The sequence below is a fragment of the Panthera uncia genome (genome assembly GCF_023721935.1).
Source record: "Panthera uncia isolate 11264 chromosome A3 unlocalized genomic scaffold, Puncia_PCG_1.0 HiC_scaffold_11, whole genome shotgun sequence".
Lineage (NCBI taxonomy): Eukaryota > Metazoa > Chordata > Mammalia > Carnivora > Felidae > Panthera > Panthera uncia.
This window is the reverse complement of record NW_026057578.1, coordinates 84,065,898-84,087,770: the sequence shown is the minus strand read 5'-3', so window position 1 is coordinate 84,087,770 and position 21,873 is coordinate 84,065,898. Positions and strand designations below refer to the sequence as shown.

At 41.9% G+C, this 21,873-nt stretch overlaps 1 protein-coding gene across 1 annotated transcript in view; it reads right to left on the bottom strand.

Moving 5' to 3' along the window:
* Positions 1-4,017: 4,017 nt before the first annotated feature.
* Positions 4,018-21,873, bottom strand: part of ANTXR1 (ANTXR cell adhesion molecule 1) — a 221,261-nt gene continuing 203,405 nt past the window's right edge. The window contains exon 18 of the mRNA XM_049651578.1: positions 4,018-8,079. Within this exon, the coding sequence (XP_049507535.1) occupies positions 7,819-8,079 (261 nt within the window). The 3' untranslated portion in view covers positions 4,018-7,818. The remainder of the gene's footprint in view (positions 8,080-21,873) is intronic.

The window sequence follows — 21,873 nt, the reverse complement described above, 5'->3', positions numbered from 1 at the left end:
AACAGTTAAACATCAAAATGCTATAAGAAACAACAGTCTCAGCAAGTAACATAGGGAGTGGGAGGGGCCTATTCAGAGTGAGCATTCACTTTGGTAGCTTTGGGGGCTCTTGGAAATGTCTGACAAGGGTCAGGTTGGAATCAAATTCTCCTGGAGCTCTGCAGGTCATATTCCTTATAGCAGTGATTACATCATTGGAGGAGATACAAATGTAAATGGGTCTGAAAGTCTGTACAGCCTTAATGAAACACAGGAAGCAAAAGCACAGAAATGGAACATGTGTTACACAGACACTGACCATGTGTCCGTGTGAGCACCTAGAGGTGATCACCACACCCAGGTCTGCACAGAGAGGGGAGAAGGCAGTCAACAGAGGCATTAGAAGGGAGTATTTGTAGCAAAAACTTACATGCTTGTTTGAAGCAGGAAAGAAAATTATCTTCCTAAAGAGATGACTTGAACTCACACTACTCCCCTTAAGGTTGGATTTATTCACCTGAGGTTTTATAGGACCATTTGAAAGGAAAGGAATTGAACAGGGTCTGTCTGCACTTTCACTTTGCTCAAGGTCATCAGATGTCAGTATTGTTCTCAGCCGGGGCGTACTCAACAGTATGGTTATTGCTGCCAGAAAAATAGTCCCTTGGTTCTTTGTTTATTTGTTTGTTTGTTTTAAGTTTTACTTGAGAGAGACAGAGGCTGCATGAGGGGGGAGGAGCAGAGAGAGAGAGAGGGAGAGAGAGAATCGCAAGTAGGCTCCATGTTGTCCGCACAGAGCCTGTGGAGGGGCTTGAACTAAAGAAATGTGAGATCATGACCTGAGCCAAAAACCAAGAGTCAGGACACTTAACTGACTGAGCCACCCAGGTGCCCTGGTTTTTTGTTATATGCTAGTGACTATATTACCATGCCTGCTGTTTTTAGCCAGCAGGACATGTAGCTGAGCTAACCTCCCAAGCCCTAGTTTATCTGCACCCTACTTAATTCCAGTTGTTGGATTGCCAGAAATTATGCAGCCTCATTCACTACTTCCTCCTTCTTGCCTCTCTTGCCTGGATTGGCTCCTCTCACCTTCCTAGCTCCTGCTGTCTTTCCTTCCACCCTTTGGAGCCTGACCTTTGAATACCACTGTGGGCCACCCGCGGCAGAGACAGGTTGCTTCCCTTTTGGAATCCACCCCAGCTGGGGAGAAGCCCTTTCCTCCAAGTTCAGATGAATGTCAGTGCTTCTGCATCACCGTATCTATGAAACACTCTTTCCATTCATGTGGAATATTTATCTGTTTCTATAAGATCTTGGTTGAAAATGAAGATTATCATTAATTTTGAGCCAGTCTCTTAGAGAATCTATGTGTCCTGTAATACTTTCAAGAGTAAAACTAAGCAAAAAGACAGGTGGTCTGTATCCTGCAAAGTTAGGGTGTGCCTCAGAGGGAGGGGGAAGTTAAAATGTTTGTATTTTTTTTTTTAATTTTTTTTAACGTTTATTTATTTTTGAGACAGAGAGAGACAGAGCATGAACGGGGCAGGGGCAGAGAGAGAGGGAGACACAGAATCGGAAGCAGGCTCCAGGCTCTGAGCCATCAGCCCAGAGCCCGATGCGGGGCTCGAACTCACGGACCGCGAGATCGTGACCTGAGCTGAAGTTGGATGCTTAACTGACTGAGCCACCCAGGCGCCCCAAAATGTTTGTATTTTTTAAAAAATGTGATAGAGGGCTGTAATTCTTCCATGGCTCTTGAGGGTGCATTTTTGAAAGGGACTAGTGACGGGTGGCTGAGAGATGGCCTGTCTTATGACTTCTCTTTCAGAAGAAAATTAATGTTAATTAATGTTTTCTGGACTCTTAGCACTCATACCCCACATTTCTTGTACTTTAAAAAAGTTTTGTAGGGCACCTAGGTGGCTCAGTCAGTTAAGCATCTGACTCTTGATTTCGGCTCAGGTCATGATCTCACAGTTCATGGGTTCAAGCCCCGCATCCTCCTCTCTGCTGTCAGCACAGAGCCCCCTTCAGATCCTTTGGACCCCCAGCCCCTCCCCCACTGGTTCTCTCTCTCTCTCTCTCTCTCTCTCTCTCTCACTCTCTCTCTCTCTCTCAAAAATAATAAATAAACTTTAAAATGTTTTGCAAGAATGCAAACCACTTCACTACACAAAGGAAAATGTCTTTTACGAGTTGTATTTATTTTAATGTTTATAAGCAACTAGCAACTAAAGATGCCAGCTAAGGTACACAGAACTTTGTTTTGAGCTCTCAAGTGACTTAGGCAGAGCTTTGTTAGCTGTTGCCTTGTAAGTACATTGTGAGATGATATTTAAAACTAAATAAAGGAGATGTTGCACAGTTTCGAACCCCAACAATTAAAATGGTCCCATTTTTAGTAGAGATGGGAGAATCTATATAACTGACTATTTGAATGTTACATAAAAAGGGGAGGAATCAGAGATTACTTCTAATTTGTTTAGGTATAAATTTGATGAGGATGTGGTGGTTCAAGCCAACATAATACAGTTGTAATCAGAATAAAATAAAACAATTGTAATCAGAGTAAACTCATCTGTTTTGTGGATACCAACTCCATAGCTTTATACCCAGTGCTTGGTAATTGTAAGCACTTAGACCTTGTTTGTAATGTATTTAGAGGGACAAAGTGTTGTATTGGTTGTTCTATACCTAAATGAGACTCCAGAGAAACATACATTTATCTGAGGGCAGAACATTGGATTTAGTGATGGAAAATTGTAGATCTGCTCAAGTTCACGGTACCTGATCAATGACCTTATTTCTGTTGTTTATTCAACTTAATGCATTGGAGCATTACTCAGGGTAGTTGAAGCGATTTCATGAGAAGGTTGGTTGGTAATATGCAGGATTTAAGAATTCTTCATATGATCCAGTAAATATTTTTTCCACTTCTAGTACTTTCTTCATTTTATTTGTTACACTTAAATTAAATACAGCTGAAGTTAATTTTGGTGTAAGGAGTGAAGTAGAGCTCCAAGTTTTCTTTTTCCTTCCAAATTGCTAGCCGGTTATCTCAAAACCATTTAATGATTAAGAATGTAATTTAAAAATGTGCATGTGCCCAGAAAGCTATTAAAAAGTAAATACTATTGCAATCTTGGGAAAAAATGTGGCATGGGTTTCTGTTTGCAGATGGTTTTATTCCAATTAAGATGAATTCAGGGATGAAGGAAGACTTGTAAAAGAAACAAATTCAGGAACTAGTAAGAGACGCTCTTACCTACACAAAAATTTCAGTGAAGGAGCTGGATTGAAGATGCTAGGAATCAAGTGGTTTGTATTAGAATTGCAGATATAATAAAAATATTTTGAGATGTATACGGAAGGAAAGGTACTTACTGCAGCACTGGCTGTAATGCTGCCTGGTTTCTTGAGCAGCTGCAAACCTCTGGAGTCCTTGCTGTGAGAATCAAATCAGTCATGGCCCCAAATCTTGTTACAGGCAGCCAGAAACAATCCTGACTGGTCCACTACGTTTTTTTTTTTTCCGTGTGTTTCTCCGTCTCGACTTTTTACTTTATATTTTCATTTAGCTTGGATTCCATTTAAAATTTTAAAACTGTTACTAGAAATAAAGAATATTTTAGGGGTGCCTGGGTGGCTCAGTCAGTTAAATGTCCGACTTCAGGTCATGATCTCACAGTTTGTGAGTTTGAGCCCCATGCTGGGCTCTCTGCTGTCGGGACAGAGCCCTCTTTGGATCCTCTGTTCTCCTCTCTCTCTGCCCCTCCCCTCTCGGCCTCTCTCCCTCTCTCTTAAAAATAAGTAAACATTAAAAAAAAAAAAGAAATAAAGAATATTTTGAATGTTGGACAGCTAAGGAAAAAAATGACAATAATCAAGAGAGTAAAGAACTTACTGGAAATATAATAATGATTTCAGAAATATAATTTGCATAACAACAGTTGTTTTATTATCATCAAGATGTTAAGTAGTTGAACAGTCTACACTTTATTTTTATAACAAAGAGACAAATAACCGTAAAAGAGATGATTTTAGTATTTTATTGTTATTATTACTTTTTTTAAAAGCAACTTCCAGAGTTTGTCATTGTGCAGGGTTAGCCCAGTCTCTTATAGCATAGTACAGTGATAACTCATTTTTTATAACAATGACTCACTGGAGATCCATAACTGTGTTCTGAATTATCACAGAAAGGAGAAAGAATTAGAGGAAGAGTTTAATGTTAAGTGTATTTAAAAAAATCATATTCTAATTGTTTTAAATTGGTTATCCAAGTATGATAATATAGTAGAGCTCAGATAACTAGAAAAGGCAATTGACTAGAACACCTCATTCCCATCTTGTGTGCATTAACAGGTGTTTCACTGCATATATCTTTATATAGTTTGCAAGCTAATTCAACCCATTTTACACAGCATTAATTGTTTTTATTGAGTTGGCATTGGGCTGAAACTTGCTCACTATCTCATAATAATTATTATTTTTTTCCTAGTTCTTTGATAGGTTTTTTTCTCATCTGACAGTGTTTGGACTCTAGTGTTTATGAGACATTAAAATCATCTCTGCCCATTTTAGTGATATTTACAGTGAAGTTACCCATGGCCAGATATCCAAGACTATTAATTAATTTGTCCACCAGCTCTGTTCTTGATCTTGGTAAAACAGAGAACTTTTCCAGTCTCACTGGAATACGTGCAAAGCTCCAGGCCAGAAACTGCTTGTGAGCTGGTCTTCAAAAGAGGGGACCACGAAACTCAAGGTCCTTATTAATGCTGTGCAAACAAGGGTCTCGTCATTTCGGTAACTATTTGTACATTTCAAAAAGCAATACAGTCATGGGAAAAACCAACAAGCACAGCTTGGTAGAATAACCTGCCATGAAATATCATTGGCTTTATAATAATTTACTACAACTGTTCTTTTTTATTCACACTGGATAGGAAATGCTTCCATCTAACACATGGAATACGAATATATACAACAAAAAGTTGGCTTTTATTAAAAAAAAAAACTTCACAAGGACAATAACATGGGGGTTGAAACAATAGTTTTGTGCAGTTTCCTGATCACAATCATATGTCTGCTGCCTTTGACAGGGAATGATACAAGTACTGATAGATTTTATAAACCAGTTAAAGAATTTTCTTGTCTGATCACAATCATATGTCTGCTGCCTTTGACAGGGAATGACACAAGTACTGATAGATTTTATAAACCAGTTAAAGAATTTTCTTGTCTGTACTAGCCTACTATTGCCTTGTTCATACAGTCTAGAAGTTTCACCTTCTTAACTGTAATTCTAAATGAGTAGGGATGACATGATGAGTCAGTTTGAAGGACAAACCCTGCTAATCCTCTTCAAAATCATCATATATTTGCAGTTCCCTATTCATCAAAAAGTTCACCAAAACATTGTGGAAACTGCACAGGGCTTCTGACTGATGTGCTGTTGAGATCCTGAATGATGCCCGCCATCTTGTTGTATGACGTCAGCATCTTGGCTTGAACTTTCTTATGGCCGCAGTGAGTCATGGGGCTAGTGGTGGGGGGTGGACCGTTTTGTACTGCCAGCAGTCAAAACAGTTGCCATGGGCTCAACGTCTCTACGCTGTGAGCCTGGGGAACCCATTCTCCTATGGAATGGTTTTCTGGAGTCCAGCAATGTCACTGCAAGTGGCTGAGACATTCTGGCCCCTGCTTCATGAGGGACTATACTAAAGAAGAAGCCTAGTGTTCTAAAAATAGATAATATAGGCCAGGTTGAGGGGGTGCCAAAGGGAGGTTGCTTTCATAAGTCCTGGAAACCATATCTGATTTTCGCTCTAGACGATGGCTGGGAGATTCTTCGGAAGTGGCAGGTCAGGAGAAGGGCTGGTCTGAAGTACACTTGGAGAAGTGTCAGTTTGGCATTGGCACTGCAGATTTAGTGCGTATGGCCCCCCAATAAGGCACTCTGCCTAGATCTATTTTCCCCCAACTGTACCTTTGCTGCCCAAGAGTTCCCCATTTCTCCATGCAATTCCTGTTTGTTTCTGATTTCTAAAGCAGGGATGGAAAATAGGGCTCATCTCTCTCTCAATTCTGACTGATGAATGGAGGCTCTTTGTAGTTGTGATCTGAGGACTGTTGAAGAAATTGTTGGGCTTCATGGATAGTGCTGTGATTGATAAGTAATGTCTGCCATATCTACAATGTCTACAAGAACTGGTGTTTATGGAATGCCTACCAGGTCCTTATGTCTCTAAGTACGGTCCAAGAATCAGGCTGGCTTGATGGGTTCTTAAAGGATCTTTGGAGACCATAACCCAAAGTGCTAGGTTCATATTTATTTTATATTCTGCTTTGTTCCAGAAAAGATTTAAGTCTTTGAGCACTTTGGGAGAGGAATTTTAAGACCTGTGGGAAGCTGGAGGGGAAGATAATTTTGAATAGGATTGTATAGGAGGTGCTCAACAATGGCCCTCTGTTTTTACCCTGGTTGATGAAGCCCAATGTTTACAAAGTGATTATAGGATTTACTTATGACAACAGATTCAGAAAGACTTGGAGGAATGGGGTGGATCCCAGGCCTGGTGGGAATTTCAGGCAGAACATCTAGTGTATTCCTCCTGGGTTGATAGCTGATATTTATGAGAATGTTGAAAAGCCAAGGAGAAATATATTTACATCTACACATACATGACTTTTTTGGTGGTTAATTAAAGCATGTGGGGATGGTTTCCATATTATGTTAGGACCCTTGTCTCTCAGCTGGAATAGAAGTCTCTGGTACACAACTTTACCAAAAAAGAAAGAAAAAAAAAAACCCAGCAAAATTGTATGGTAGGCGCTAGTGACACCATTTTGGGAAGATCAACTCATGTTTGTCTCTAAAAAATGGGATCAGTCACTTCTTCGTATCTTAAGTGATTTAAACTGAAGCCAAATCTTGGTTTTTAAGATGAATAATTAACAGGTTGCTCTTCAACAATGCCATGTCTGTTGATTTAGCGGACCATGTCGGGCCAAAGCCAGCCACCTCTAGCTGCTGATGGCCTGTGGGTTTTAGAAACTGTCTGATGCTCTCATCAGTACTCTCCTGTCAATGCACACACCTGATTTCACTTACACAGCAACGTGGCAACATACCTTTTTCCATCTGTAAACACCTGCTCTCTCCCTCACTTGGAAACTGGGAGAATTTGAAAGTAAAATAAGGCATATGTTTTTATTCCTCTGCAAATCCCAGGCGAACATGCTTTTGTTCAGATACCTGTCAGATACCTGTCTGATGTTGAGTTTCTTGCCACAATGGAGAACCCAAGCTTTTCCCAAAGTTGTAGGCAAAGGGTTTTCACTTTCTTGGGCGAGGGTTCCTTGGTTCCTAGGCCAAGGGTCCAGGGTCAAGTGATGGAGGTGGAGTGGAGGAGGGAAGGCAGCATTTAGAAACCCAGCAGTGTTATTTCTCATCCATCCGACTCTGCATTTCACCCTCAGAGAAATGATTTTCTTATTGGTCTCCATGAGACACAATCCCATTTAGAGCATCTCAGCAGTTTCACTGTCTCTGGAACCTTCTAGAGGTGATGGCTGGCTGGCTATAATTGTGACTGTAGTTGCCTCATCATTTGTTTAGAGGCATTTCAAAATTTCTCTTTCTTTCTGCTGATCACAATTGTCGATGTATTGGCATTACAAACCAATTTTTAAGGTGTGTGAAGATCAGTGGGCTTTATCACCACTCATTTCCAAAGCAGAAGCCTCCCCTAACTGGAAAGACTTATTCTAACACCACAGAGGAGCCTCCTCCCCAAAGTTTCTAAGAGCCCAGAGCATGAACTTTGGGTTCTAGACAGAAGGCCTGGGAGGAGGTCGGGAGGGGGGTGGCGCCCTGTTGGGAGGTGGAGCTTGAGGAGGAGGGGGAAGGGTAGAAGGTGGGGATGGAATTGGAGGGGTGGGAGCACTGGGGGGTGGGGGAGGGCAGTGGGGAGCAGGGGGTGGGGGCGTGTAAATGGGGGCAGGAGGCGGCGAGGTGGTGTGGTAGGCGTTGTTGAGGGGGTACTTGGCGGGCTGATTGTTCTTGACTCTGGTGAAGTTGATACAGCGCCCCTGTAAGAGAATCAGAGAGAAGGATGTGAGCTGATGCTTGCTGTTTGGAGCAGGGCAGCTGGGAAGCACGGTGGGCAGCTTGAAAGAAATATGTAGAAAGCAGACGCGATGTTTATGGCAGTGCTCTTCTGGCATACCATAGAGCTTGACAACAAATTTCTTCTTTCTGTGTAAAATTGTTTGTCAAAATTCATTTTCTTGGAGTCTCTCTCTCAAAGAGGAAGAAGAGAAGGGGACTGACCTTAACTAGGTTGGATGCATGGGGTCAAGCTATGTACAGAGGTTATCAAATTTAATCTCTTCAATAGCCTTGCCAGCCAGGTACCTTTATCATATGTTCCATTTCATAGATGGGGAAACTGAGGCTCAAAAAGATGAAATCATTTTCCCGAGGCCACACAACCAGGAAGAGGTGGGGTTGGTGACTGGAATCCCTGATAGGCTCCAGAACCTCTCTTCTTCCTGCCACACTTTAATGTCTTCTAAGGAGGGTTCCCTAATTTTTTTTAAATGAAAGGAACTTGTTTCAACTGATTTCAGTTACACTTCTGGAGGCAGTAGAAGGCTAACAACACGAGCTTCTCCTATACTATACTTCAAGGGTGCTGAATCAATCTGTGATCTGCATTGTCACCAATATGGCAAACTGGGGTGATTCTCAGGGGCGCTCATGCATTTGTCTCTCCTCATCAACATCTGCTCCCTTCAACCATTCGTGCTGGGTAGTAAATTAAGGAGGCAACTCTCCCTACTGATGTGAATAGGACCCCAGTCGATACAGCTTCTCCCTCCATGCCCCTGCCTTCTCCAAAGCTCTGTAATGAACAATTTATCCTCCCCTTGCTCTGGTTGAGGCAGTCCCTCTTCTTCCAGATGCTGCTGCACCTGCTCAGGCACCCTTAGGTTCTGGGGACATTTTATTGCAAAGCACACATCTACCTTGAATTCTACTTTTCTCCCCATCCTTCCTGGGCACCTGACTGGACAATGCAGAGAAGATACCCAGAGCCCCTACAGCAGCCTTTAGAGAGTCCAGAATCTGCAGCCAGTCCTATGTAATTCTCCTCTGTGATGTCACCTCTTGGCGCTTCAAAGTTAGTCCTGCACTCCCTGCACCCCCAACAGATGACGTTCTCCTTCTGGTGCCTGTGCGCCCTTCACTTTTCCCATCAGAACCTCCTGGACTGCCTGGACAGGCTGTGGACCACCCTTTGGGGTCCTAGCCTCCCTTCAAACTTCCTGTGCCTACAGGGCATTTTATTGTCCCCTCAACTGTGTCTCCCGGATGCCTACAGAATCTTGCCACACGGAAGCTGAGGCAGGGGGGCACATGCCTTTGAGGCTGCCCTGTCCCTTTCTCCCTCTCCTGCTCACCCTAACCCCATACAGCTCTACACTGGGGCTGTGGCTGGCGTGTGGGTTTTTCCCCCGGCTTCACCCTCCAGGATGGATGCCCATCCTGTGGCATCTGCCCCATAGGATATGTCCAGAGAGGCTGGAGTTTCCCTTTTCAGGCCTTTAGAAGAAGGTTCGAGGGGGAATGAAGAGGGTGAGTCTGGAATTTAAGGCTCAGTCACCTGTAGGAGACACAAGTGTGTGATTTGAGACCTGGCTCAGACTGAGAGTCACAGCAGGGACGTGATGCATGTTTGTCGGAGGTGTGGGGCTGAGCAAACCTTGCCTTACATGTGCACACCCCACTCATCCAAGTCCTAAGTCAGTCCCTTCCCCCACCGCCCCATCTTTTCTTGATGACTCCAGCCTCCATGTGTCCTTTGCTTCCCTCCCTGCATTCTCTAGTTACAGTCTATGCCACATGCAGAAGCCTACAAACTCTAGTTGTTTGGTTGGTAAATGCCTTACCTTCCTGACTAGATGAGAAACTTCTGGAAGGCAGCATCCTTGTTCTGCACACTGTTGCTCCACTATTGGTTTAGGAATTATAATGCCATATTTAGATGCTGGCACCCATTTTCTGTGAGCTTCCATTTCATGAGCTTAAACCAGGACCTAACCTTGTTAGGTTCTGATTGGGAGCCCACTAACTGCAGAAAATAAGTTCCCATCTTCTCTTGGCATTACCCAGAACTCCCAGATCAATGCCAAGCTTTCACAAGTTAGGTTGACTTTGTAACCCAGGCTGTAAAGTCCTAGTTGTCCAAGCAACCCTCTCTAACAGCTGTTAAAAAAAGAGAGAGAGAGAGAAACAACAGGCTCCAAATGGAGTCACTTGTGCTAAGCCCCATGTCCACAAACTAAGACTCAATATCTAGGCTAATTGCAGTTTCAAACTTTCCTAGAAATGTAATCTTAAACCAGTCAATCTGGGATTTCCTGGTTAGCATTAATGAGGTAATATGCCTGATAGACCCCTTTGTCCCCCAAAGAAATATGAAGTAACCCACTCTTTCCCTGTCCCTATCCCTGCCTGCTTCTGCCTATAAAAGTCTCCCATTTAGTACAGCTTCTCGGAGCTCCTTTCTGTTTGCTACATGTGATGCAGCCTGATTCACGAATTGTTAAATAAAGCCAATGAGATATTTAAATTTTATTCACTTGAATTTTATTTTTTTTAGCACAGCTTTATAAATCTAAGCCTTGGGAATAGTTTATTTATAATTCTGGATAAAGCTCTTTCCTTCAAGAATGTTAAAGTCCTAATGATTACCATCTGTGATAAATTCCTGTAATGGACAACTCAGAGTTGGGATTTACTGTACTACATATTCTGCCCTTTGTTCCTAGACATGCTAAGTCAGATAAAGAGACTCGAGAGATTCATTTCCTCTAAAGATGAAGGAAACTTCTGGTCCTGAAGATGGTGCTGCTGGTGCCTGGGGTCAAGTCCCCATAAGGCTTCAGTTTTCCCTAAGGGCTGGCCATCCCACAACTCCCTTCCTCCATTTAGGGGTCAGTGATGGGGGAGGGGCTGTGGTAGATCAAGGAAGCATGTTAATTCAGAGGCCTATTTCCTTATTTCACACACTGTAATGCTAATACATTTACCAGAGGCTATTTTGTCCAAAGACAAAATCAGGAGCTCCCTGCCTTCTTCTACCAATACTTCTGTTCATAACCCAGATTAGGATCCCCAGATGTCTTCAAAAAGGTGGGAAAGGATCCACAGAATAAAAGATGGCCCCTCACATCTATCTGTGGGCTGTAGGGGTGAGGGTTGGAGTGAAATGGGAGAAAGACCTCCCTAGGTCAGCCCCATCAGCTGCCGCCATGGCCTCTTGGCCATAGCAACAGAAGGATGGGGTGGGATGAGGAGGGAGAGAGGCAAGAAGCCCCTTTCCTGTGGTCAGTACCAGTCCAGGGGTGCACCCATGGGTCTCCTGCTCCAGAGCACTAGGCTGTGGTTCATTAGAAACCCCAGTCCATTAGGGCTGAGCACAGAAGCCCAGAGCTCTTAGTGAGCAGCTGGAGCAGGGCGGGGGGCAAGCTCACAATCTCTGCCATGCCCCTGCTGTGTGACATTGGGTGGGAATAATAATACTGCTTGCCAGTTAGAGTCATTATGAGGATTAACTTAATCAATGTTGATGAAGGCCTTGGAACAGTGCCTGCCACGTTGAGTTTGTAAATGAAGTTGAGTCTAGATGGAGAAACAGATGCTCAGACACAACAATGACCTTGTCTAGGGTAGGAAGGCCAGGTGGGAGGTAGTATCAGTTTTCTGACTCCTAGTTTAGTGCCTTCTAAGTGAGCTGCAGACTAGAGCCTCAGTACTCCACACCTGGCTTCCATAACAAAACTGGTATACAGGGGAAAAAAATGTAGCTTTGGATATATGACCAGAGCAGTCCCCAGAGCCTCCTCTCTTAGGCACTGTCTCTACTTTCCCATTGCACAAAACTCCTGTAACTGATTCTTATAGGACCTCCCACCACGCTTTGCACGCACAGTTGACTGATGATGCATTTACACATACTTATCGTCCTGAAGGAAGGTGCAGACTTGGCATAAACAAATCCTTGGGGTCAGTTACAGTAAGATGCAATTAGGACTTCAGGGAGGGGTGTGGCTACAAATTAAGTTCTTAAAACCTGGAGCCAGAAGAGCCAACACAAACACTGTAACACTTAGACCATATAATTGGTCTAAAGATCAGTTTACACGACATCATTTTTTGCTTGTGAGAAGATAATAGAAAGACCAGATGTTCTCGGTGTCATATATGCCAGCAAATCTGCACCAGTGTTTGCTTCAAAAGGTTGCTAGGACGACCGAAGCTCTCAGTCTGCACACTGGTCTTTGTAACCCTGTTAAATTCTCTGCAGTATTGCTTTTGGGTGGTTTGATTCAGATCCAACATTTGGCTTTGACCTCAGTTTACCTCAGTTTGCTCATTTACAAAGTTATGAGTGCCAATTATTGTCACACGTTAGCAACAAAATACTCTGGTTAAATTCAAAGGAGAAAATGCAGCAATATCTCCTGCTCAGTGGTGGCTTAGCAGGATGCTAGGTGGCTTTTCTCCTAGGCTGGAAAGTTCCATTTTGATACGACTGAATGTAATGGTGTTGAAAGCATTATTAGAATTGTCCAGGCACGTCATTTTTATTCATTATTTTTGCTGTACAGACATGAGACCGAGGGCTCAGGCTTATTTAAATATTGCACCCAAGATGATATGGTGGTAAATGGTTAAAGTGGGATTAAAACCAGCTCTGCTTGCCTTAGGCACTTATCCTCTCTTCACTCCATTATCCTGAATATAGACTAAAAACGCAAATATTTTCTTTCTTTCCTTTTTTTTTTTTTTTTTTTTGCAAATATTTTCTTGATCACTTGTAGACGGTATCACACAACGTACAGCTCTTGGCCAGAAGCCATCAGCTCTTGACATAGCTGTCATTTTAAGGTGCCAGTTTATATATAGGTCCCAACGTGTGGATGAGTGTCTCTGAGGCAGCCTCTGGGTCTTCTCCTCTTGAAATATTTATAGGTTCAAGTTTAAGTTGGTGCTCAACAACTACTGCTTATATCTCTGAGGGTTTCTGAGGTGGAGCAAGCCTTCTTAAAAAGCTCAGATTTTTCCCTGCAGGTTTAGGTTCTCAAGGAATCAAAGCCCCATGAGCTTGCAATTGTTTATTTAGGTCTCCTTAGTCACCCCCTTGTGGTCTCTTTGGGGATCTTTTAGGCTTTTGGGGAAGGGGTGGCAAGAGTCCTATGTGGTCTCCTTGATTTCCACACTAGAAATGTTAACATGCTTTATAACTCCATCAAAATTTGAGTTGCTTTTGAACCTTTTACCCAGATACTTGAATCTGAATTCTTTTGGGGCAGCCAGTTTGCGAGTCTTTTTATACTCCTGAATTTGGCTAACTCTTTGTATTGCATAGTTTTTGGTTCATCATTAGATTTCTAAAATATTTATAAGTTGAAAATTCAAAATTCGGATCTCCATCTTCTGCTCTTTGGTTACTGTGGTAAGGACTCAAGCTTGCCTGTGAGCCCTGAATTTAGTTTGTGGTATGAAAGGGGAGATTGAGAAGAGCTGTGGGCTGATTGTGTGCAAAAGACTTGCCAGTGGTGAGCTCATGTGTGCTGAGTGTTATAAAACATCTGTTTGGGTATCAGGCATGCTCATTGGAGACGGAGCTGGCCTTTGGAGATGGTTAAAAATATGCCATGGCTCCCAGAGATTAAACCAAATAGTTTCCTATGAACAGAGGTCACTTAAGGAAATTGGATTCCACAGGAAGAATACTGAAAGAATCAGATGGAAAAAGTGTAACATGTATGCCAGTTTCTTCTGACAGATACCTTTTCTCTCCAGCTTAGTTCTTCCATTGATTGTCTTGTATGGAGGTATTTTTTAAGTTACAAATGGATTGGGTTTCCACAGTTTGTTTTAAGTCAGTTGTTTAGAATTAGGAGCATAGTTTCTCACTTAAGTCACTCTTGCAAATGGGGGTTGGTCCTTAGACTAGACCACAAAAGCTCACTGGTGTATTGAAGGCAATTGACGTAATCCTGCTGAAGTTGGTGCTCCAGTGATAAAGGAGACACATGAGTAATGAATGGATGGAGGGCTGGATTGGATGACTTAATAGTGCCTTCTATCCCATCTATGTTTCTCTCCATTTGTTATTTGTACATTCATCCTTTTGACAAATACAAATGGTTTCCGAGTGCCGGTTACATCCCGGGTACCTAATAAGGTGCTGAATTCAGTGATAAGGAACCAAAAATAGTCCCTGCCCTATTGAAGAATGTAGTCCACAGGTGGAGAGAGATATCAGTCTGTTAATCCCACAAACAAATGGACCCTAGCAACCATGTTTGCATTCTGTGACACTGGCCTTGGCCGTAGTCGATTGGACAAGAGGTGGGCACCTAATCTGAGTTAGGCCAATCAGATTCTCTCTTATGAGTTTGGAATTACAACTGAGTTACCAGCTGAGGCAGTCGGTTAGGTTTGATCTGTTGAATAGAGGGGATGAAAGTAGGAACTGGGGTGGCTGTCTTCTGCAAAGTCAGGGAGAAGCAGAGTTCTGATTCTATATTGAAAAGATCCTTCATCTATTCCTGAAACCAATATTATACTATATGTTAACTAACTAGAATTTAAATCAAAATTTTAAATAGAAGGAAAAAAAAAAGATCCTTTATATCCATTCACTTCTCCCAACCTGGGCCAGTCTTCTATAACTTGGGCTACTACATAAACTGGCCTTCCTGTTTTCAGCCTTTCTCTTTTCCAGTTATATTTTGGTTTCCATATAAAATGTATCCACATACACACATAAATAAGAATGTGTATGTACATACATATATACATGTTTGCACATGTATGTAAGATGTACATATGCCTATATATGTAAACATTTATACATACATAGATGCACATTCAAAGTTGCCTTCCTGCATAAACTCTTCAATGCCTCCCCACTTTCTGTAGGAAAATCACCAAGGTCCTCAGCACGCACAGGTCCCTGCTCCCTTTGCATTTTTTTCAGCCATCCTATTTCTTCCTCTTTCTTTGAACCCTACATTCAGCTTTCGTCCATCATTTGAAATGAAGCCACCATACTCTGGTTTTTTGTTTGACAACATTCATTCCCGGGCCCATGACAGGGACAAAATGCCACAGAGACACCTGTCTTGCTTCTTTCCCCTTCCCCAAAGCTGGAGCTGGGGCCAAAGGGAAGGGTGTGTTGTGAGTGGTGATGCCAGAGTCCTTTTTGACTGCTTTCCTCCACCTCAAACTTGCCCTGTCTATAAATCTCATACAGCAGCCTGCCTTTTATGTGCTGTTCATGCAAAAGGATCCAAGGTCAATTCTTTCAGTTGTTTGATTCATTTTGCTGACACACATACTGGCATGCTTTCCACAGTAACCTCTTTGGATGCCAAAACTGAGGGGAAGATGAAAGCAGAAAGGAAATATTTGGTAACAAGAGGAAACTAGAAAAATGAAGGGGCAGAAATAAAATGGCTCATCTTTAGTGGGACGTGCAAACATAGGACTTGTTAAGGATTACTACTGAGATAAGACTTATTTAAGAATAAAATTCCCTGTTTTTCATCTGATTACAAAGTAACACATTTTCTTTGTGGAAAATCTGGAAAATGTACAAAAGAAGGAAGAAGGAAGAGGAGGAGAGAAGAATTTTAAGTTTTGACACTCAGAGAGTTACCATTTGTGCTCTTCCTTTCAGGCCACACACACACACACACACACACACACATGTGCATGTATTTACAAAAATGGGATCATTCTGAACCAGTTTTAAAATACTATGCTGTGACCATTTTTCCCTTGCCATTTTCAATATGATTTGCAATGGTTGCATAATCTTCTATCATATGAAAGCACAAATGCAGTTATCAAATTCTTTAGTGGGCATTAAGAGTCCACCTAATTTCTAATTTTCCCCTAACACATCTATAATAAATTCTGGTAAGCTCTAGAATCAACAGTTAACCTTTGACGTGGGATTTTTGTATCCAATTTCATATATGAGATTGGCCATTATTCTTTTGTTGTGTGCTATTTTTGTCATCAAGATTATGTTAACTTTACAAAAGAAATGGGGAGGATTTTCATTTTCTAATATATTCTATATTTCTGAAATAGTGTAAGAATTCTTTGTTCATTAAAAGCATGAGAAAATTCTCTCAAAATCGTTCTGGATGTCCTGTTTTTCTTTTTCTTTTTTTAATGTTTATTATTTATTTTTGAGAGAGAGAGAGAGAAAGTGTGAGCAGGGAAGGGAGTAGAGAGAGAGGGAGATACAGAATCAGAAGCAGGCTCCAGGCTCTGAGCTGTCAGCACAGAGCCTGACGCTGGGCTTGAACCCACAAACCGTGAGATCATGACCGGACCAGAGGTTGGACGCTCACCCGACTGAACCACCCAGGTGCTCCTGGACATGCTGTTTTTCTAGAGTGCAGTTCTTTGATGACTTTAAAAGTTTTTGCCACAGGTATTGACCTACTCAGGTTTTGTACCCTTTCTGAGTCCATTTCCATAATTTATCCTTTCTTAGAAAACCATTCATTTTATCAAGGTTGTTTTTTTTTTGTTTGTTTGTTTGTTTTTTAGATAGAGACAGCGAGCATGCAAATGGGGGAGAGGGGCAGAGAGAAAGAGAGAGAGAGAGACAGAGACAGAGAGACAGAGAGAATATCTTAAGCAGGCTCCACACTCATCTTGGAGCCTGAAGTAGTGCTTGAGACCACAACCCTGGGATTTATACCTGAGTTGAAATCAAGAGTTGGGCACTCAACTGACTGAGCCACCCAGTTGCCCCATTTTATCAAGACTTTTGAAGCATTTGCATAGGTTTGTGCTTTGCACAAAGGAAATTTCTCACAGTTAAATCTATTTGTGGTGTTACCTCTTTTGTAATCACTAATATACATATTTGCATGTTCTTTTTTTTTTGGCTTTCAAGAATTTGCCAATGATATTGGCATTTCCAAAAAAATTTTAAGACTTATTTCTCAGTTCTACAGATTTTGCTTTATTTTCATTAATTGTTCTTATATTCATAGATTCCTTATTTCTGCTTTCTGTAGATTTGTTCCATATTATTTTCTAAGTTTTAACTGAATACTTAGCTCATTTATTTTCATTTTTCTTGTTTAATAATGAAATAATTCAAGACTATGATTTTTTCAAATTCCAGAAGTTTTTAATTGTGGTGTTCCAACTGTCATTATTTTCTAGAATCCCAGTAACTATAGTTTTGATTTCCTCTTAGACTTAGTAATTTTTATAAATTTAAGAAATAATGTGAGTTCTTAATTTGATGGCTGCACTATTAAATAAATATTCATTAATCATTGTTTATTAGAGTAAAGCCTTTATATTGTTTGTTTGTTTACTTAATCTGCTTGATCTAGTAAAGTCTAAGGGTTTATTAAGTACTCCCTGTTGATATTTTAAACAATTATATTTGCTCAAATTTTACTTTGCTGTTTAGTCACCGGGCCACTCAAGAGCAGCAGGGAGTGGGCCTCCCTCAGAGCAGTTGAGGCAGAGACTTTCTTATGTTCTAAAAATTTCTCTCTTCCTGTTTGGTGGTAGCTTGTCTGAAAAGATGGCTGCCATTAATTCTTTCTCTCCTGTGTGAGAAGGAGTCTATTTCTCCACTCCCTTGACTCTGGGTTGATTTGTAAGAGTTTTGAATAATGGAATGTGATGGAAGTGATATGCTAGCTTTGTGCCTGACCCGGAATTTTCAACAAATGGGGTGACTGGGTGGCTCAGTCAGTTAAGTGTCCGACTTTGGCTCAGGTCATGATCTCATGGTTCATGAATTCAAGCCCTGCATCAGGCTCTTTGCTGTCAGCACAGACTCTGCTTCGGGTCCTCGGTCTCCCTCTCTCTCTGCCCTTCCCCCCACACCCTCAAAAATAAATAAACATTAAAAAAAAAATGAAAAGAGGCCTGGAATTTTCTGCTTCCTGGATTTGGTGTCCTGAGGCTACTCTATTCTCCTCTTCTCCGTGTGGAGGAGCACTGACGACAGAGAAGTGAGGGAAGCAACTTCTTGAACGTCCAGCCCAATCAACCTTCTGATGACTCCAGCCCTAGCCACTCTCTGACTACAACTTCATCAGAGATGCCAAATGAGATTATACAGCTGATTCTGGTCAACCCACAGAACTGTAAGAGAAAACAGCAAATTGTTGTTTTAAGCCAGTGTGCTTTGCAGTGTTTTGTTACAGAGTAATACAGAAACAAGCAGCAACTCCTGTCTTTGTCTAGGAGGGTCATTCCTGGTTTGTGGAGCTGAAAATAGGAGGTGTTGTAGGTTTCCCCCCTTTTTTTGGACTCTTAACTTGGCACCTTTTCCAAAGTTGCTGGGAAGGAGCCAGATCTGTGCGCTCTCCTTATTGCCTCCTTAGCTAGAAAATCACATCGCTAGAATCCAAGGGCCGCCTGGAGAGAGATAAGATCACTGGATGAGAGAAAGATAGTACCTCAAAGGCAACTATCACACATTTCCCCTTCTGTTTCTTGATATTACCCCGTGCTATTAATTACGAAACATAGGCTGTTATGATGATGAGTAAAGGCTGAACTGGGGGAGGACTGGGAAAGGTGTTGCAATAATGAGAAGACTTTGCCTGTGTCCACACTTGCAAGTGCATTCATATGAGCTGGGCCGGAGACACCCTATCTGCCAGTGGGTAGCTCCAGGTTGGAAAGTCTGCCCTGATTCTGCAGTCAAGTGAAACACATATGTTCAAATTGCCCTTCAGGGCCGACAGTCTTTAAAGTTCAGTAAACCACTGCAGCTGACAAAGACAGAAACAAACATGGTACCATAAGGAATTGGTTTTTTTTTTTTATAAATGAATCTTCACACTCTGATGCTTAAATACTCTCTCTTTCAAGTCTCATCATCCTATAAAACCATGGCACATTCGTCTGCATCTGTCTGGTTCTGACAAATTAAAAAAAGAAGACAAAATAGAATTGGAGACAGGAGATCCAGGAAAAGTGATCAGGTGGCCAAAGTGTCGTTAGTGGGATTGGCTCTAAAATTCAGCCCTTTCAGGAGAGCAAGACAGAGATGTGTGCGGAGATACCATGGAGAGTACGCTTGAGAGGTGGAATTCGTTGAAAACGTTTGTTGGCTCAAGAGGAAGTAGGTCTGAAAGGTCTGAGCCAGTGTAGTATACTCTAAATACTGTTTCTTCATTTTGCTTTTTAAAAACCAGCCATTGCTCTTGACCATCCTCTCTTCCTCGGTCGCATGGAGTCCACCGTATGCCCCATGGGTCCTGCTAAGCAGTGCAGCAGTGACTTCTCCAAAGAGCCTGGTTTTAATTGACATTTTGGATGAGTCTGAGAAATAATGTTGTTTTAATGTACTTTTCTAAGATTTAAAAAAACACTGCGGCATGGTCATGCTGAGTGAGTGGAAGACTGACCCAGGACTAACTAATTTTTTTCAGAGTCTTCTCTCCCAGCTAATAATCCTGAGAATTTGTTTTACTGCCCTGTCCCCCAGTTAAACGGCTCTGACTACTTAGAACTGTCATTAATACAATCATTATTTCATTTGTGTTGATGTATTTGCCTTAAAAAATTGGTGTGAGGGACGCCTGGGTGGCTCAGCTGGTTAAGCCTCCGACTTCGACTCAGGTCATGATCTCACAGTTTGTGAGTTCAAGCCCCAGGTCAGGATCTGTGCTGACAGCTCAGAGACTGGAGCCTGGAGCCTGCTTTGGATTCTGTACCTCCCTCTCTCTCTCTGCCTCTCCCTGACTCGTGCACTGTCTGTCTGTCTATCTCTCTCTCTCAAAAAATAAATAAATATTAAAAAAATTAAATTAAAAAAAATTGGTGCCAGAAGATGAGCTGACAGAGATGGCTTGGCCAACAGCGTTATTTAGCTTGGCTGTCAAAATGTAAAATTATGAAATTACTTATTCATCTGCTGTATAGCCCCAACCTCATCCTGCTCCATTTATATAAGATCATGGATGAAGGCTGTTTTCTTCTTTTGTATAATGTGAGGCATGAATTCTTCCCTTATGCCTGTTGCTGCCAAAGTGCTTTCCCCAGAGTGGAGGGAATATTAATTTAAAAAGATAACAATTTTAGAGAAGTGTCTATTCATGTTTTCTGCCCATTTCTTCACTGGCAGAAAACATGAATAGACACTTCTCTAAAGAAGACATCCGGATGGCCAACAGGCACATGAAAAGATGCTCAACGTCGCTCCTTATCAGGGAAATACAAATCAAAACCACACTCAGATACCACCTCACGCCAGTCAGAGTGGCCAAAATGAAGAAATCAGGAGACTATAGATGCTGGAGAGGATGTGGAGAAACAGGAACCCTCTTGCACTGTTGGTGGGAATGCAAATTGGTGCAGCCGCTCTGGAAAGCAGTGTGGAGGTTCCTCAGAAAATTAAAAATAGACCTACCCTATGACCCAGCAATAGCACTGCTAGGAATTTATCCAAGGGATACAGGAGTACTGGTGCATAGGGGCACCTGTACCCCAATGTTTATAGCGGCACTCTCAACAATAGCCAAATTATGGAAAGAGCCTAAATGTCCATCAACTGATGAATGGATAAAGAAATTGTGGTTTATATACACAATGGAATACTACGTGGCAATGAGAAAAAATGAAATATGGCCTTTTGTAGCAACATGGATGGAACTGGAGAGTGTGATGCTAAGTGAAATAAGCCATACAGAGAAAGACAGATACCATATGGTTTCACTCTTATGTGGATCCTGAGAAACATAACAGAAACCCATGGGGGAGGGGAAGGGAAAAAAAAAAAAGGTTAGAGTGGGAGAGAGCCAAAGCATAAGAGACTGTTAAAAACTGAGAACAAACTGAGGGTTGATGGGGGGTGGGAGGGAGGGCAGGGTGGGTGATGGGTATTGAGGAGGGCACCTGTTGGGATGAGCACTGGGTGTTGTATGGAAACCAATTTGACAGTAAATTTCATATATTAAAAAAAAAAAAAAAAAAAAAAGATAACAATTTTACTTCTATGATGACTATATTGTGCCAGTGAGTGGCATCCTAAATGGGTATGTGTTCTTTAGATTTTCGGTACCTCACACACATGCCATTTTCCTATCCACAGCCCTGTCTGCAAAGCTAAGCCCCCTATCTGAGAGACTGGTGCTGGTTATGAAGCAAAAAGTTTCATGCTAACCACATCTACCTTTCGCTGAGTGCTTCTACTGTGCCATGCTGGGCACTAGTTGTTTTATATACATCATCTCATTTTGCCCTCTTAATAGAAAGAGTGGTTAGTACTACTACCCCAATTTAAAAATGTAGAAACAGGCTTGGAACACAAAGGAATTTGCCCAGGGTCTCTCTGCAAGTCAATGATAGAGTAGAGATTTGAATCCAGGTCTGTTTGACTCTCTTTCTTTTGAGCAACATGTGCTTTTAGATTGGAATGCATGTAGGGCAAAATGCATCAAGAAGTACGGCTACTTAAAAGAGTTGTCCACCAGTAATAATATACATTGGAGAGTTTGTTTTGGGTCCCAGTACTTCCCCGCTGCCATCATTCTCTTCCAGCTTTTTCCACGTCTCTGGTTGTTCCTTCTTCAGAATTTCAGTGCCCTTCAGCTGTATTTCCTGGAAAAGGGCCCCAGAGTCTTACTCCTCCTTTCAATCAAAGCTTGCTTGTCCTGTGTGCCTGTCCCTTTCACTCCTTCTCTTTACTTTCTATGTGACATATCTCTAATCTGATCCGTGAGCTGGATCCACTATGAAGGTTTATTCCTCAAAGGTGCTTTCTTTCCATGTAAGAGAGATGGCCAGTTATCTTCCATATC